The following is a 13,326-nucleotide window of genomic DNA, read 5'->3' on the forward strand; positions in this document are numbered from 1 at the left end:
ACGCGCTATCTCAGAGTTCGCCCTCTCCTGGCAACCGAATGGAACATTCCAGAATCCTCTGGGTTTTTAAAGGGCCGGGGAGCCCTGGAAATGAGATTGGGGGGTTGGGGGGTCACAACCGTCTGGGGGGTCCCTAAAACCTGGGGAAGGGGGGACTGGGGTCAGGCAGGGGGTCCCCCCGAACCGAGGGCCCTGTTGTCCGAATGGAGCTGGACTCCGCGGGCGAGCAGGGTCCCTGTCATGGACTTGACATGTTGGGGTGCGGGCAGCTGGAGGTCCCCCCGGTGCTGGGTCCCCCCGGTGCACGCCCGTCGCCTCCCGGGATTTGACGTTTAATTGAAAACCTAGCCTGGAAAACTGGCACCCGTGTTCGAGTCACCCATTCGGGGGGTCGGGGGCGTTTTCCTTCCTTTTATTCATGCATATTAAACCCTGGTTTTAAACTGGACACTTTTCATTTCTATTTTCAATTGACTCTTTTCTGGTATTGAATGTTGAATCCGAATTCGTGCACTCGGCGTTTTATTTCCAATGAATTTGTGTTTCGTTTGTTGTTTCTCCCGAGGTTACTGTTCAGCCATTCGAGTATTTGACCATTGTCTTTCTTCACGAGAGAGCAAAGAAGGGAAGCCAAGGACGGAAAACTTCCCTTTGATTAACCGCGGGGCGAGGGTCTGGTTCGCTTCGGACACACGGCGCTTTACAGCAAAGCTGTTATGAAACATTCGTCAAACATGGACATTTTTTATTTTGATTTTCAATTTAATATTTAATTTCTCTTGGTTTCTTTTTGAATTGTAATTCACCTGATCTTGTGGGGGTTTTGTTTTTTTCTTCTTTGTTTAGTACATTGAAAGCGTCTGAAATGTCCTTTTTTAGGTCCGGCTTTCATTGAAATAACACTTTGGGGGGCCTTTTCCTTAGTAGTAGGGCAAAGATGTGATTTTTAGTTTTAGTTTCAATTTATTTCAGGTTTTATTTCCTGGGGATTTCAGTCTGAACGGTCATTTGTTTATTTTGCAGTTTGGGTGTTAAAGAGAAAAGAAATCTTTCAATTCATTTGTAATGGTAATTCATGTATTGCCTGGGGGTAGGACAGGGTTCAGGGGGTACCCAAGTCCTGGGGGCTCAGGGGGTCACAGAGGGGGCCCATTATATGGGGCAGAACAGGGTTCAGGGGGTCCCCGTATCCTGGGGGCTCAGGGTGGGGCCTCCAATACCTGGGGGTGGGTGTAGGTTCAAGGGGATCCGCGTTACCTCTGTGCAGGGGGCCCGGCCCCCCAAGCCTGGCTCCCCCACGGACAGGCGCCGGTGCTGGGCCCGGGCTGGGTGCTTGTGGAAGAGACGGTCACATTCAGGGGCAGAGGCTCTGGTTGCATTCGGGGCAGAGCAGGGGATGCTGGCTCCAGCCCACACAGCAGGCAGGTGGCCGGGGGGGGCCGGGCCCTGTGGGGCAGGAGAGAGGGATCACCCCATAGCACGGCCCCCCATGCCCTCCAGCAGTGCTCCCTCGCTCCCAGTCCCCACCGCCCTGCCTCACAGCACCCCCACTCCTCAGCCCCACAGTGCCCCTGCACTCTCCCCAAGTGCCCCCCCAGCTCCTCCGTTCCCGACCCCACAGCGCCCTCCACAGCAGAGCCCCGTGTCCCACAGCGCCCCCACTCCCCAGCCCCCCACTCCCCACACCACCCCCCACGCTGTCTCCACAGCCAGTGCCCCCGTGCCCCACGGTACCCCCCAGTCCTCAGCCCCACAGCTCCCCCCACGCTCTCCCCACAGCGAGAGCTCCCTGTGGCACGCACCTGTCTGGGGCAGGGCTCCGGGGGGCGCTGTGTCGTGGATGGGCACCGAGTCCAGGATCAGGGTCACCTGGAAGAGACGAAGGGGTGACAGGCCCAGCCGACCCCCCTCGATCCACCCGACCCCCCCAGCCCTGCCCCAGCCCCCGACCCCATCTCCCCCAGCCCTGCCCCAGCCCCCAACCCCCTTCCATCCCACCCCTGCCTCCCCCAGACCCTCTTCCACCTGCCCCCCTCACCTCTTGCCCCCCCTGCAGCATTCCCTGCAGGATACGGGGTTCGGGTGATTGTTCTGAAATAGAAAAGCCACAATGAGACTCAGCCTCCGCCCTGCCCCCCCTCGCCCTACCCCACAGCACCCCCTGCTCAGCCCCCACCCCGCTCCCTGCCCCACGGTGTCCCCTGCTCCCCCTACTCAGCCCCCACCCCACTCCCTGCCCCACGGCACCCCCTACTCAGCCCCCACCCCCACTCCTTGCCCCACGCACCCCCTGCTCAGCCCCCCCACTCCCTGCCCCACGGTGTCCCCTGCTCCCCCTACTCAGCCCCCACCCCACTCCCTGCCCACGGCACCCCCTACTCAGCCCCCCACCCCACTCCTTGCCCCACGGCACCCCCTGCTCAGCCCCCCCACTCCCTGCCCCACAGCGTCCCCTGCTCAGCACCCACCCCGCTCCCTGCCCCATGGCTCCCTGCTCAGCCCCCACCCCGCTCCCTGCCCCCCAGCACCCCCTACCGAGAGCAGCAGGTTGAGCTCGGCCCGCAGCAGGACCACGTCCACGGTGACAGAGGCCACACGCCGGGCGTCCGGCTCCTCCAGCCCCTCGGCGAAGCTCAGCCCGTCCGACTGCTGCTCCGTGTAGCCATAGAGCCGGAGCACGTCCCGCCCGCCCTGCGGGGAGCCGCGTTAGCACCGGGGCTGGGGGGAGCCGGTGGGTGAGTACCTGGAAGCTGGGAGATATGGGGCGGCTGGGGGCGGACAGGTGGGGGGATACCTAGGGGGGCTGGGAGATATGGAGGGGCTGGGGGGTGACCGGTGGGTGGGTACCTGGGGGCTGGGAGATATGGGGGTGTTCGGGGGTGACCGGCGGGTGGGTACCTGGGGGCTGGGGCGTAACTAGGGTGTTGGTAACTGGGGGCTGGGAGATTGGGGGTGTTGGGGTGTCAGTACCTGGGGGGCTGGGAGATTTGTGGGGCCGGGGGTGTCGGTACCCCGTGGGGCTGGGAGATTTGTGGGGGGCGAGGGTGTCGGTACCCGTGGGGCTGGGAGACTTGGGGTCTCACTTGTATGGTGTTGACCGTGCTGCAGAAGATGGGGTTGTTGGATACTGGGGTACAGGGAGTGAGTGGGGTTCAGGAGTTGGGCAGTTCAGCAGACCAGAATGTGGGATTTGGGGGGTCTCACCTGGCTTCATCTATGCTGAAGACAACAAGGTTGTTGGGTATTGCAGTTCGGGGGGGCTGGGGTGATCCGAGGGGTTTCAGGGGCTGGGGGGTTCAGTGTAGCTGGGTGATCTGGGGGTGGGGGGTTCAGGAGCCAGGGTGGTTCTGGGGGCTCAGGGACTTGGCGATATGGGGCCCGGGGGCTCAGGGGGCTGGGGAGATTCAGAGGGCACTAGGGGTGGGTTCCGGGGCCGGGGTCTCACCTGGATGGCGTCGACCGTGCTGCGGAAGACGGGGTTGTTGAACTTGACCCCGCGCCAAAAGCGGGGTTTCAGGGGGGTTCAGCAGGTTGCGCCCGTATTTCTCCAGAATGTTGAGGGCTGTGGAGATGGTTCGCAGGCAGGCCGGGGGCTAGGGGGTGACGGGGGCGCATGAGGGGCACCCCAGAGCAGATACCCTGCCCCCCATTTCCTCCACAGCCCCCCCCAACTCCCCTCCCACCAGGATCCCAATTCTGCCCCTCTGCTCCCACCCAGAGCCCCCAATCCCTCCCCCACCCCCACTCTGCCCCCTCCCCCAGTCCCCCTTTTTCAACCCCAATCCCCCTCCCAGCCCCACTGCCGCTGACCCTCTTCAGTGCCTTCAATGCCCTCTCCCCTTCCCAGCCCCCCAGCCCTACCCCCAACTCCCCCCCACCTGCCATCTGCCCCCAATGCCTGCTCCCCAGCCCCTCATTCCTGCCCCCAACAGGACTTCCCCCTCCCCCTTCCCAGCCCCCTAACTCCCCACATCTGTCCCCAGTGGCTCCTCCCCTCCCCAGCACCCCATGCCTGCCCCCCAACTCCTCCATGCCCTCCATCTGCCCCCCAACACCCCCTCCACTCCCCCAGCCCCACCACTGACTCCCCCCACATCTGCCCCCCATAACACCCTCCCCGCAGCCCAGCGCTACCTGCCCCTGCATGTTGGCGTGGAGGATGCCCTGGGCGTCGATCTCCCGGTACTTGACGTGGAGGGGCAGGGGAGCCCTCAACAGCTGCTGGACAGTCTCGGGGTGCAGGTCCCCCGGGCTCTGGGCCAGGGCCCCGCACCAGCTCCTCCCGCAGCTGCAGGAACTGGGGCTCCCCGAGGGGAGGAGGTGCCTGCGCCATGACCTGGCCTGGGGGGAGAGCGAAGGGTTAACTCGCTGACCCCCATACCCCCGCTTCCTGCAACCCAGCGCCCCCCGGACCTCCATATCCCCAGCCAGCCTTCCCCATACCCCGATATCCCCCGGCCAGCCCTTCCATACCCCGATCTCTGCAACCAGCCCCCTGTACCCCGATATCCCCCAGCCGGCCCCTGTACCCCGCTTCCTGCAACCAGCCCCCCACCGGACCTCCATATCCCCCAGCCAGCCTTAACCCATACCCCGATATCCCCGGCCAGCCCTTCCATACCCCGATCCCTGCAACCAGCCCCCATACCCTGATATCCCCAGCCAGCCCCTGTACCCCGATCCCTGCAACCAACCCCCCGTACCCTGATATCCCCCAGCCGGCCCCCTGTACCCCGCTTCCTGCAACCAGCCCCCCCCCCGGACCTCCATATCCCCAGCCAGCCTTCCCCCATACCCCGATATCCCCCGGCCAGCCCTTCCATACCCCGATCCCTGCAACCAGCCCCCCATACCCCGATATCCCCCAGCCGGCCCTTCCATACCCCGATCCCTGCAACCAACCCCCCATACCCCGATATCCCCCGGCCAGCCCCTGTACCCCACTTCCTGCAACCAGCCCCCCCCCGGACCTCCATATCCCCAGCCAGCCTTCACCCATACCCCGATATCCCCCGGCCAGCCCTTCCATACCCCGATCCCTGCAACCAACCCCCCATACCCCGATATCCCCCAGCCGGCCCCTGTACCCCACTTCCTGCAACCAGCCCCCCCGGACCTCCATATCCCCAGCCAGCCTTCACCCATACCCCGATATCCCCCGGCCAGCCCTTCCATACCCCGATCCCTGCAACCAACCCCCCATACCCCGATATCCCCCAGCCGGCCCCTGTACCCCGATCCCTGCAACCAACCCCCCGTACCCCGATATCCCCCAGCCATATCATGATCCCTGCAACCGATCCCCTGTACCCCCATATTCCCAGCCAGCCTTCCACTGTACCCTGATTCCCCCAACCCACCCCCACCCATACCCTGATTCCTGCAACCAGCCCCCCATACACCCATATCCCCAACCCGCCCCCACCTTACCCCGATATCCCCCAGCCAGCCTCCTACTGTACCCCGATATCCCCCAGCCAGCCACCGCTGTACCTTGATTCCGCAACCCGCACTCCCCCATACTCCAATACCCCCCCAGCCAGCCCCCCACTGTACCCTGATATCCCGAGCCAGCCTCCCATACCCAGATCCCATTGGCCAGCTCCCCCGTACCCCAGTCTTCCCTGGCCAGCCCCCCGCCCCATACCGTGATCCCCCACCCCACGACATCAGCCCTGTCCCCCTGTCCCCCAGAGCCCCAGGGATGCCGGGGGGTGGACCTGGCGCGGGGGGGGGCCCGAGCGGCTGCTGGAGGTGCAGGGGGCGGGGAGTGCAGGGTGGGCCCTGGGGCGAGTCGCGGGGGGGGGAAGGCGGGGTGCAGGGTAAGCCTGGGATGGGTGGGGAGGGTGAAGGGGGGCCGGGGAAGGGGTCGGGGGAAGCAGTGGGGTCGGCGGGGGGTGCAGGGGGCCGGCGGGAGGGGCCTGGGGTCGGCCTAGGGGGAGCCTGGGGTGGGGTCGGGGGGGGCCGGAGGACGAGTCGGGGGCTGCAGGGGGGGCCGGCGCGGGGGTTCTCACCCTTCGGCGGGCGGGGCCCGGCCGAGAACTCGCGGAAGCAGCGCGCTGGGGACTGAAGAGAAAGAGAAACAGCTGATGGGGGGGCGGCAGGGAGGCCCGCGGGCCGGTAGGGGGGCGGCAGGGGGGCAGGTTGGCAGGTCTTGCAGTTGGGGCAGTGAGGGTAGCCGGGGGACCCAGGGCTGGGAGAGGGGGGCAGTGGGGCTCAAGGCCGGTAGGGGGCACAGGATGCGAGGGCAGTGGGGGGCCCAGGGCCGGAAGGCTGGCGGGGGGGGACGGTAAGGGGGCAGATCTGGGAGTGGGGGCAGTGAGGGTCTTGGGGGGGGGGCCCAAGGTTGGCGGGGGGGGAAGTAGGGGGACTCTGAAGCTGGCTGTGGGGATTCCCGGGGCTGGCAATGGGGGGCAGGCGCGGCAGGGGAGCAGGTCTGTGAGTGGGGGACAGGGCTGGCAGTGGGGACCCCGGGACTCGGAGTGGGGGCAGGGAGGTGTCAGGGGGACCTCAAGGGTGGTGGGGGCCGGCAGGGGAGGGCAGGACTCGCAGTGGGGTGACAACAGGCTCTCAGGGGGATCCCAAGGCTGTCAGGGGACGGTAGGGGGCAGGGAGTGGGGGTAGGGCGGCAGGGCTGGTAGGGGGCAGGGAGTGGAGGATAAGGGAGTAGGGCTGGCAGTGCGGGTCAGGGCCGGCAGAGGGCGGTCGGGGGGGACAGGGGGTCTCAGGGTACCCCAAGGCTGGCAGTGAGGGGCAGGGCCGGCAGGGGGCGGGCCGGGGCGGGCCGGGGGGCGGGCCGGGCGAAGTGAAATCGAAAGGGGTCAGAGCCGGGCTCCGGGGACAGACGGACCCGGACCATGGCCAAGGCCTGCGCTGTGAAAGTCAGCGGGGAGTCCCGCCAGCAGGTGGAGACCCCTAGATGTGGGGTGTAGCGGGGGGGGCGGTGAGATCGGGGTGCAGCGAGATCGGGGGTGCGGTGAGATCGGGGGTGCAACGGGGGGGCGGTGAGATCGGGGGTGCAAAGGAGAGGGATGGAAACCGGTCCCCCCAGGACCCCATAACTCGTGCATCACCCCCGGGGATCCCCCTTCCGCTTCCCCCGGGGAATCCCCGAGCCGGCCACGTGCTGCGGGAGGGGGCCGGCGCAGGTGCTGTGGGGAGGGGGGTCGGCAGGGGGCGCCGAGGGGCAAGGAGAAGGGCCTAGCTGGCTGTGGGGCACGGGGCCAGCAGGGGCACTGTGCCATGGGGCAGGGGGAGTCACCAGGGGGCGCCGTGCCATGGGAAGGGGGGTCGGCAGGGGGCGCCAAGGGGCAAGAAGGGCCTAGCTGGCTGTGGGGCATGGGGCCAGCAGGGGCACTTGCCGTGGGGAGGGTGAATCCCCAGGGGGCTCTGTGCTGTGGGGAGGGGGGTTAGCAGGGGGCGCCGAGGGGCAGGGAGAAGGGCCCAGTTGGCTGTGGGGCACGGGGCCAGCAGGGGCACTGTGCCATGGGGGAGGGGGAGGGGGCCGACAGGGGTACTGTGGGGCGAGGGGGGCGCCGTGCCAGGGGGAGGGGGGTCGGCAGGGGACTTGAGCCCAGTGTTTGGGGCCGTGACCCCCCCCAGACTCAGCTGCCTTTTCCTGTCCTCTCTGTGTTTTTAGGTCGAGCTCTTCAGGGAATCTCTCTTCAAGGAGGTAAATCTGCCCCCCTCATGATTAACTGCCCCTCACTGGGACTAACTGCCCCCCAAATACCCCCTGTGACCCCTCTCTCTTCCCCCCACCCAGGCTGAGCAATTCCTGTCGACATTTTTACCCCAAAAAATCTTTCAACTGGACAAATTCCTGAAGGTAAGAACTCCCCCTCCCTGTGCACCCCCAGACTCTCCCTTGCTCTGTTAGTACCCCCTGAGATGGGACCCTCCAACAGCCCTCTGAGCCCCCAGAGCCCCCTGGTGGGATCCCTCCACATCCCACCCTGGGGTCCCCCCTCACACTGTCAGTGCCCCCCAGGTTGGCCCTCACACTACTGGGGCCCCCCCTTCTGCTGGGAGAGCGCCCCCCACAGGTAACTTTGCTGTCACTGCAGGAGGATTCGTTGAACATCAAGGATCTCTCCACGCTCCGGGCTCCCCTGGATATCCCCATCCCCGACCCACCCCCCAAGGATGAGGATGAGGTGAGTTTTGGGGTAACCCCCTCCCCCGCATCACGCCACACCCCGCTGGTGAGGGGCTGACCCGTTTCCTGTCCCATTCGCCCCCCCCCAGGACTCGACTAACATGGAGACGGATAAGGAGGAGAAGAAGGAGGGTGAGTTTTGGGGAGGTTTTGGGGGGGCAGGATTTGGGGGGAAAGGATTTGGGGTGTGGACTCACCTCCTGTTCTCCCCCCCCCCAGCTCCCAAGTGTGGCTACCTGAAGGGCAACGAGGCCATGGTGACGCTGCTGGGCCGGGTCAAGCCGGAGGTGCGGGAGCTGAAGGAGAAATGTGTTTTGGTGAGCCCCCCAACCCATCCCCCGCAGCAGTGCCCACAATGGGTGGGGGATGCCAGGGCTGGGAGCTTCCCCTCAGCAGTGCCCCCAGGGCTCGGAGCTTCCCTGCAATGATGCCCCCAACGGGCGGGGGATGCCAGGGCTGCGAGCTTCCCCTTACTAGTGCCCTGGCCCCCTCTCACTGTCTCTCTGTCCCCAGGTCATCACCTGGATCCATCACCTGATCCCCAGAATTGAGGACGGGAACGATTTTGGGGTGGCCATTCAGGTAAGGCCCTCTCAGTCCCCCCTCTGCCGGTCCCCCCTCTGCAGGCACCCCAATCTCACCCCAATCTTCCCCCCCGCAGGAGAAGGTGCTGGAGCGGGTGACAGCCATCAAGACCAAGGTCGAGGGCTTCCAGACAGCCATTTCCAAGTGAGTTTTGCCCTCCCTCATCTCTGCCCCAGGGCATTGTGGGTCACCCCCCCCCCCCCCCAACCATGTCTCTGCCTCAGGGCATGGTAGGTAATTGCTTACATTGGCTTCCATGCCTACATGCTCCACACAGGTGCCCCAAGTCACTGTGGGTAATGCCCTTCCCATGGGCGTCTGTGCCCCAGGGCACCATGGGTAATGATCTGGGCCCACTCTCTCTCTCTCTCTCTCTCTCTCCACCCCCAGATATTTCTCTGAGCGTGGAGATGCTGTGGCGAAGGCTTCGAAGGAGACCCATGTGGTAAGTGATCAGGGGCTGTGAGCTTCCCCACAGCAGTGCCCTGAGCTGGGGTGGGGTGGGGTGGGGTGGGGAGGGGAGGGGAGCTCCGGGGCTGTGAGCTTCCCCACAGCAGTGCCCCCAGCCAGGCTAACTAGCATCCCCTGCCCCCAGATGGATTACCGGACTCTGGTCCACGAGCGGGACGAAGCAGTGTATGGGGAGATCCGGACCATGGTGCTGGACATTCGGGGCTTCTACGTGAGTATGCGGGGCTGGGAATGGGGAGGGGACCTGGGGGGGTGTGGTTCTGTGGGGGTCTCAGTGAGGGCTGGGGGGGGCAGGGAATGGAGAGGGGTCCTGGGAGGGGTGTGGTTCTGTGGCGGGTCTCAGTGAGGGCGCGGGGGGGCAGGGAACGGAGAGGGGTCCTGGGGGGGGGTGTGGTTCTGTGGGGCTCTCAGTGAGGGCTGGGGGGGCTCCGATGGGAAGGGGTTTGGTTCAGTGGGGAGTTTCTCTGCCCCCCTCCAGCTCCTCTCTTTTGTCCCCCCCCCCACCCACCAGGCCGAGCTGTATCACATCCTCACCCAGAACCTGGAGAAGCTGACAAACCCCAAGGGCGAGGAGAAGCCGTCCATGTACTGAGGGGCCCAGGGTGCCTGCCCCCCAAGTCCTGCCCCCTGGTGGGGGAGGGGCTGGAACCAGACTGCAAATAAACAGCTCCCCCAGAACCTGCCTCCTGTGCTGGTGTTTGGCCCCTGGGGCACTGTGGGGCACGGGCCACTGTGGGGCACGCCCCCCCCGCTCTCGGCCCCCGGGGCACTGTGGGGCACGCTCCCCCCCTGGCTCTCGGCCCCCGGGGCACTGTGGGGCACGCCCCCCCCGGCTCTCGGCCCCCGGGGCACTGTGGGACACGGGCCCCCCGGCTCTCGGCCTGTGGGGCACGGGCCACTGTGGGGCACGCCCCCCCCTGCTCTCGGCCTCCGGGGCACTGTGGGGCACGCTCCCCCCCTGGCTCTCAGCCCCCGGGGCACTGTGGGGCACAGGCCACTGTGGGGCACGCCCCCCCCCCGGCTCTCGGCCCCCGGGGCACTGTGGGGCACGGCCCCCCCCCGGGGTACTGTGGGGCACGGGCCCCCCGGCTCTCGGCCCCCGGGGCACTGTGGGGCACGGCCCCCCCCCCGGGGTACTGTGGGGCACGCCCCCCCCCCGGCTCTCGGCCCCCGGGGCACTGTGGGTAAAGCACCGTGCCCCTTCCTTCGAGTCGCATCTGTGCCCCGGGGCATCACGGGTAGGGCCTCGTCATCCCTCCGCTGCGCCGGGAGCACTGCCCCCCCCCCCCGTTTTCTCCGGGCTGCCCGGCGCACGGTGGGTAACGCCCCGCAGCCCCTCCCCCACGGGGCAGGGCTGTGGCTCTGCCGCGCTCTGCGGCTCCTGGGGCTGCTCTAGGCGCCGACTCTATGGCTCTGGAGGACCTGAGGGGGGCAGGTTCGGGATGGGGGCGGCAGTCAGCCAATCGGCGGAGAGAGCAGCGGCTCCGTGCCCTTCTGGGGAGGGCGCACCGACCAATCAGGGCCCACAGAACCAAAGCGCACACTCGAGACGTGATTGGTCGATAGCCAGCCAATCAGGGAGCGAGGGGGTCAGCTGGGGGGACCCTGACAGTCAATATTCTGGGGGCGGGGCCTCAGTTCTGGGGGAAGGTGGGAGCCCAGTGGGGGACAGGGGGCTGCGGGTGGGAGTGAGGGGCACCGGCGGGGCGGGGGGGGCAGGGGGCTGCGGGTCGGGAGCGAGGGGCACCGGCGGGGCGGGGGGGGGCAGGGGGCTGCGGGTCGGGAGCGAGGGGCACCGGCGGGGCGGGGGGGGCAGGGGGCTGCGGGTCGGGAGCGAGGGGCACCGGCGGGGCGGGGCGGGGGGGGCAGGGGGCTGCGGGTCGGGAGTGAGGGGCACCGGCGGGGCGGGGGGGGCAGGGGGCTGCGGGTCGGGAGTGAGGGGCACCGGCGGGGCGGGGGGGGCAGGGGGCTGCGGGTGGGAGCGAGGGGCACTGGCGGGGCGCGGGGGGGCAGGGGGCTGCGGGGCGGGAGTGAGGGGCACCGGCGGGGGGGGCAGGGGGCTGCGGGGCGGGAGCGAGGGGCACCGGCGGGGCGGGGGGGGCAGGTGGCTGCGGGGCGGGAGTGAGGGGCACCGGCGGGGCGGGGGGGGCAGGTGGCTGCGGGTCGGGAGTGAGGGGCACCGGCGGGGCGGGGGGGGCAGGTGGCTGCGGGTCGGGAGTGAGGGGCACCGGCGGGTCGGGGGGGGACAGGGGGCTGCGGGTCGGGAGTGAGGGGCACCGGCGGGTCGGGGGGGGACAGAGGGCTGCGGGTCGGGAGTGAGGGGCACCGGCGGGTCGGGGGGGGACAGGGGGCTGCGGGTCGGGAGTGAGGGGCACCGGCAAGGCTGGGGGGGCAGGGGGCTGTGGGGCAGGAGTGAGGGGCATCGACCGTGTTAACCCTTCGCTGTCTGGCAGGATGGCTGAGGTGGAGGTCTCTGCCCGGGCCTATGCCAAGATGTGCCTCCACGCCGCGCGGCACCCCCACGCTGCCGTCAATGGGCTGCTCCTGGGGCACTGGGGGGCCCCCCCCGAGTGTCTGTTTCTCACCGACTGCGTCCCCCTTTTCCATAGCAACTTGGCGCTCAGCGTCATGCTGGAGGTGGCTCTGAACCAGGTGGGCAGCAGGGGGCGCCGTGGGTCAGGGCTGGGGGGCTCCGTGTGGGGCAAAGGGGGCTGGGCAGGGGGCCTCCATGTGGAGCAGGAGGGGCTGGGTGGAGGGGGATCTGTGGGGCAGAGGGGGCTGCGCAGGGGGCCTCCATGTGGAGCAGTGGGGCTGGGGGCACCAGGTCGCAGGGGGTGTTGGGGCTGGGTGGGGGGAGCTCAGTGTGGGGCGCGCTCCCCTCTTGATCTGTCCCTCTCCCCAGGTTGATCTGTGGGCGTCCCGCTCTAACCTGCTGGTAGCTGGGTACTACCAGGCCAATGCCGGGCTGGACGACATTAGGTAACTTTGGGGGTCCCCAGGGGGGCAGGGAGGGGGTCCCCCTTCCCCCCTGACATCTCTCCTGCCCCCCATGTAGCCCCACCCCCCTGGCTCTGAAGATGGCTGGACGCCTGGCTGAGTTCTCTGAGGGTGCTGTGTTGATCATGGTGAGATTTGGGGGTCTGGGAGGCTGGAGGGGGCCCCCGGGGGCAGGGTGTGTGTGTGTGGGGGGGGCCTGTGGTCAGGGACCCCTGGGGGTGCCTATGGTGGTGGGGGGTTGTGATTGACATTTGGGGGGTGGTGTGGGGATATCTTCCCAGCGTGGCCCCCAACTGCCCCCCTTTCTCTCTCCCTCTAGCTGGATAACCAGAAACTGACCGTGAACCCCCGCGTGCCCCCCGTCATTGTGCTGGAGCAGCAGGATCGGCACTGGCTCCCCAAGGACAAGAACCGGTGAGTGGGGTTCCCCATCAAACCCTCCATGGGCCCCCTACACTACCCATCCTCTGGGAATGGGACCTAAGTGTCTGGGACGGTGCCCCACAGGCTCCCAGCCCTTAGGGTGACGGGGGATGGGAGCCAGGTGTCCGGGACGGTGCCTTTCTCTCTTCCAGCCCTCAGGGTGACTGGGGATGGGACCCAGGCAGGCACCCCCCACGCTCCCAGCCCTCAGGGTGACCGGGGATGGGACCCAGGCATCCGGGACTCACCTCGCCCCCTCCTGTCTTTTTCAGAGTCATGTGGCGCGACTGGGAATCCTCCCGACACATTTGCAAGTCCCTGCTGGAGGCTAAAGCTCACACCCGATTGGTTGACTTTGACACCCACCTCGATGATATCAGACGGGACTGGACCAATCAGCACCTCAACACCGAGATCACCCGGCTGGTGTCTGTCGCCAACGGCAGCACCTGAAGGACCCTATTGGCTGGCCTGGGGAAGCCAGGGCTGTATTCTGATTGGCCTGCTTGAAACAATGGCACGCCCCCATTGGCTGGCCTAGATGCCAATTCACCCCCAAGTAAAGACTCAACTGACTTTCACTGATTCCTTTATATTTATTCCCCCCATTCCCCTCCCCCCAGATTGGCCCTTCCCCAACGAGCCCAGACTCCTCCCCCTTGGCCTCACATCAGACCCCCAATGTTAAATTT

At 67.1% G+C, this 13,326-nt stretch overlaps 3 protein-coding genes across 4 annotated transcripts; 2 read left to right on the top strand and 1 right to left on the bottom strand.

Moving 5' to 3' along the window:
• Nucleotides 1–466: 466 nt before the first annotated feature.
• Nucleotides 467–6,161, bottom strand: RNF31 (ring finger protein 31). The gene is made up of 8 exons (XM_078848192.1): nt 6,015–6,161; nt 4,135–4,341; nt 3,446–3,593; nt 2,536–2,718; nt 2,039–2,091; nt 1,735–1,869; nt 1,258–1,446; nt 467–604 (listed from the first exon to the last, which is right to left on the bottom strand). Exons 2-8 carry the CDS (start codon nt 4,144–4,146, stop codon nt 467–469), a joined length of 858 nt encoding a protein of 285 aa, XP_078704318.1. The 5' UTR covers nt 4,147–4,341; nt 6,015–6,161.
• A 597-nt stretch (nt 6,162–6,758) lies between these two features.
• Nucleotides 6,759–9,892, top strand: PSME2 (proteasome activator subunit 2). The gene is made up of 11 exons (XM_078848234.1): nt 6,759–6,905; nt 7,640–7,672; nt 7,766–7,828; nt 8,067–8,156; nt 8,248–8,290; nt 8,378–8,475; nt 8,672–8,740; nt 8,820–8,887; nt 9,134–9,188; nt 9,339–9,425; nt 9,726–9,892. Exons 1-11 carry the CDS (start codon nt 6,858–6,860, stop codon nt 9,804–9,806), a joined length of 735 nt encoding a protein of 244 aa, XP_078704360.1. The 5' UTR covers nt 6,759–6,857; the 3' UTR covers nt 9,807–9,892.
• A 910-nt stretch (nt 9,893–10,802) lies between these two features.
• EMC9 (ER membrane protein complex subunit 9) lies at nt 10,803–13,210 on the top strand. 2 transcript variants are annotated; one of them, XM_078848236.1, is made up of 6 exons: nt 10,803–10,864; nt 11,668–11,866; nt 12,117–12,193; nt 12,270–12,339; nt 12,531–12,625; nt 12,907–13,210. In XM_078848236.1, the coding sequence occupies exons 2-6, from the start codon at nt 11,669–11,671 to the stop codon at nt 13,085–13,087; spliced, it is 621 nt and encodes a 206-aa protein (XP_078704362.1). In that variant the 5' UTR covers nt 10,803–10,864; nt 11,668; the 3' UTR covers nt 13,088–13,210. The 2 variants fall into 2 exon arrangements, with proteins under 2 accessions (XP_078704362.1, XP_078704361.1); XM_078848235.1 differs by lacking the exon at nt 10,803–10,864 and having other exon boundaries at nt 11,612–11,866.
• Nucleotides 13,211–13,326: the final 116 nt, after the last annotated feature.

Source organism: Lepidochelys kempii, chromosome 13, assembly GCF_965140285.1.
Source record: "Lepidochelys kempii isolate rLepKem1 chromosome 13, rLepKem1.hap1, whole genome shotgun sequence".
NCBI lineage: Eukaryota > Metazoa > Chordata > Testudines > Cheloniidae > Lepidochelys > Lepidochelys kempii.

Bases quoted from the DNA above. Each gene is read 5' to 3' on its own strand.
- EMC9 (XM_078848236.1), top strand. From the start codon at position 11,669: ATGGCTGAGGTGGAGGTCTCTGCCCGGGCCTATGCCAAGATGTGCCTC. The intron at 11,867-12,116 runs GTGGGCAGCAGG...CCCTCTCCCCAG, and splicing joins TGGAGGTGGCTCTGAACCAG to GTTGATCTGTGGGCGTCCCG. The intron at 12,194-12,269 runs GTAACTTTGGGG...CCCCCCATGTAG, and splicing joins GCCGGGCTGGACGACATTAG to CCCCACCCCCCTGGCTCTGA.
- PSME2 (XM_078848234.1), top strand. From the start codon at position 6,858: ATGGCCAAGGCCTGCGCTGTGAAAGTCAGCGGGGAGTCCCGCCAGCAG. The intron at 7,829-8,066 runs GTAAGAACTCCC...CTGTCACTGCAG, and splicing joins AACTGGACAAATTCCTGAAG to GAGGATTCGTTGAACATCAA. The intron at 8,888-9,133 runs GTGAGTTTTGCC...CTCCACCCCCAG, and splicing joins TTCCAGACAGCCATTTCCAA to ATATTTCTCTGAGCGTGGAG.
- RNF31 (XM_078848192.1), bottom strand. The intron at 1,447-1,734 runs GTACCGTGGGGC...CCTGCCCCACAG, and splicing joins GTGGGGCTGAGGACTGGGGG to GGCCCGGCCCCCCCCGGCCA. The intron at 605-1,257 runs GTAACGCGGATC...TCTCTCGTGAAG, and splicing joins GCCGGGCCCCCTGCACAGAG to AAAGACAATGGTCAAATACT.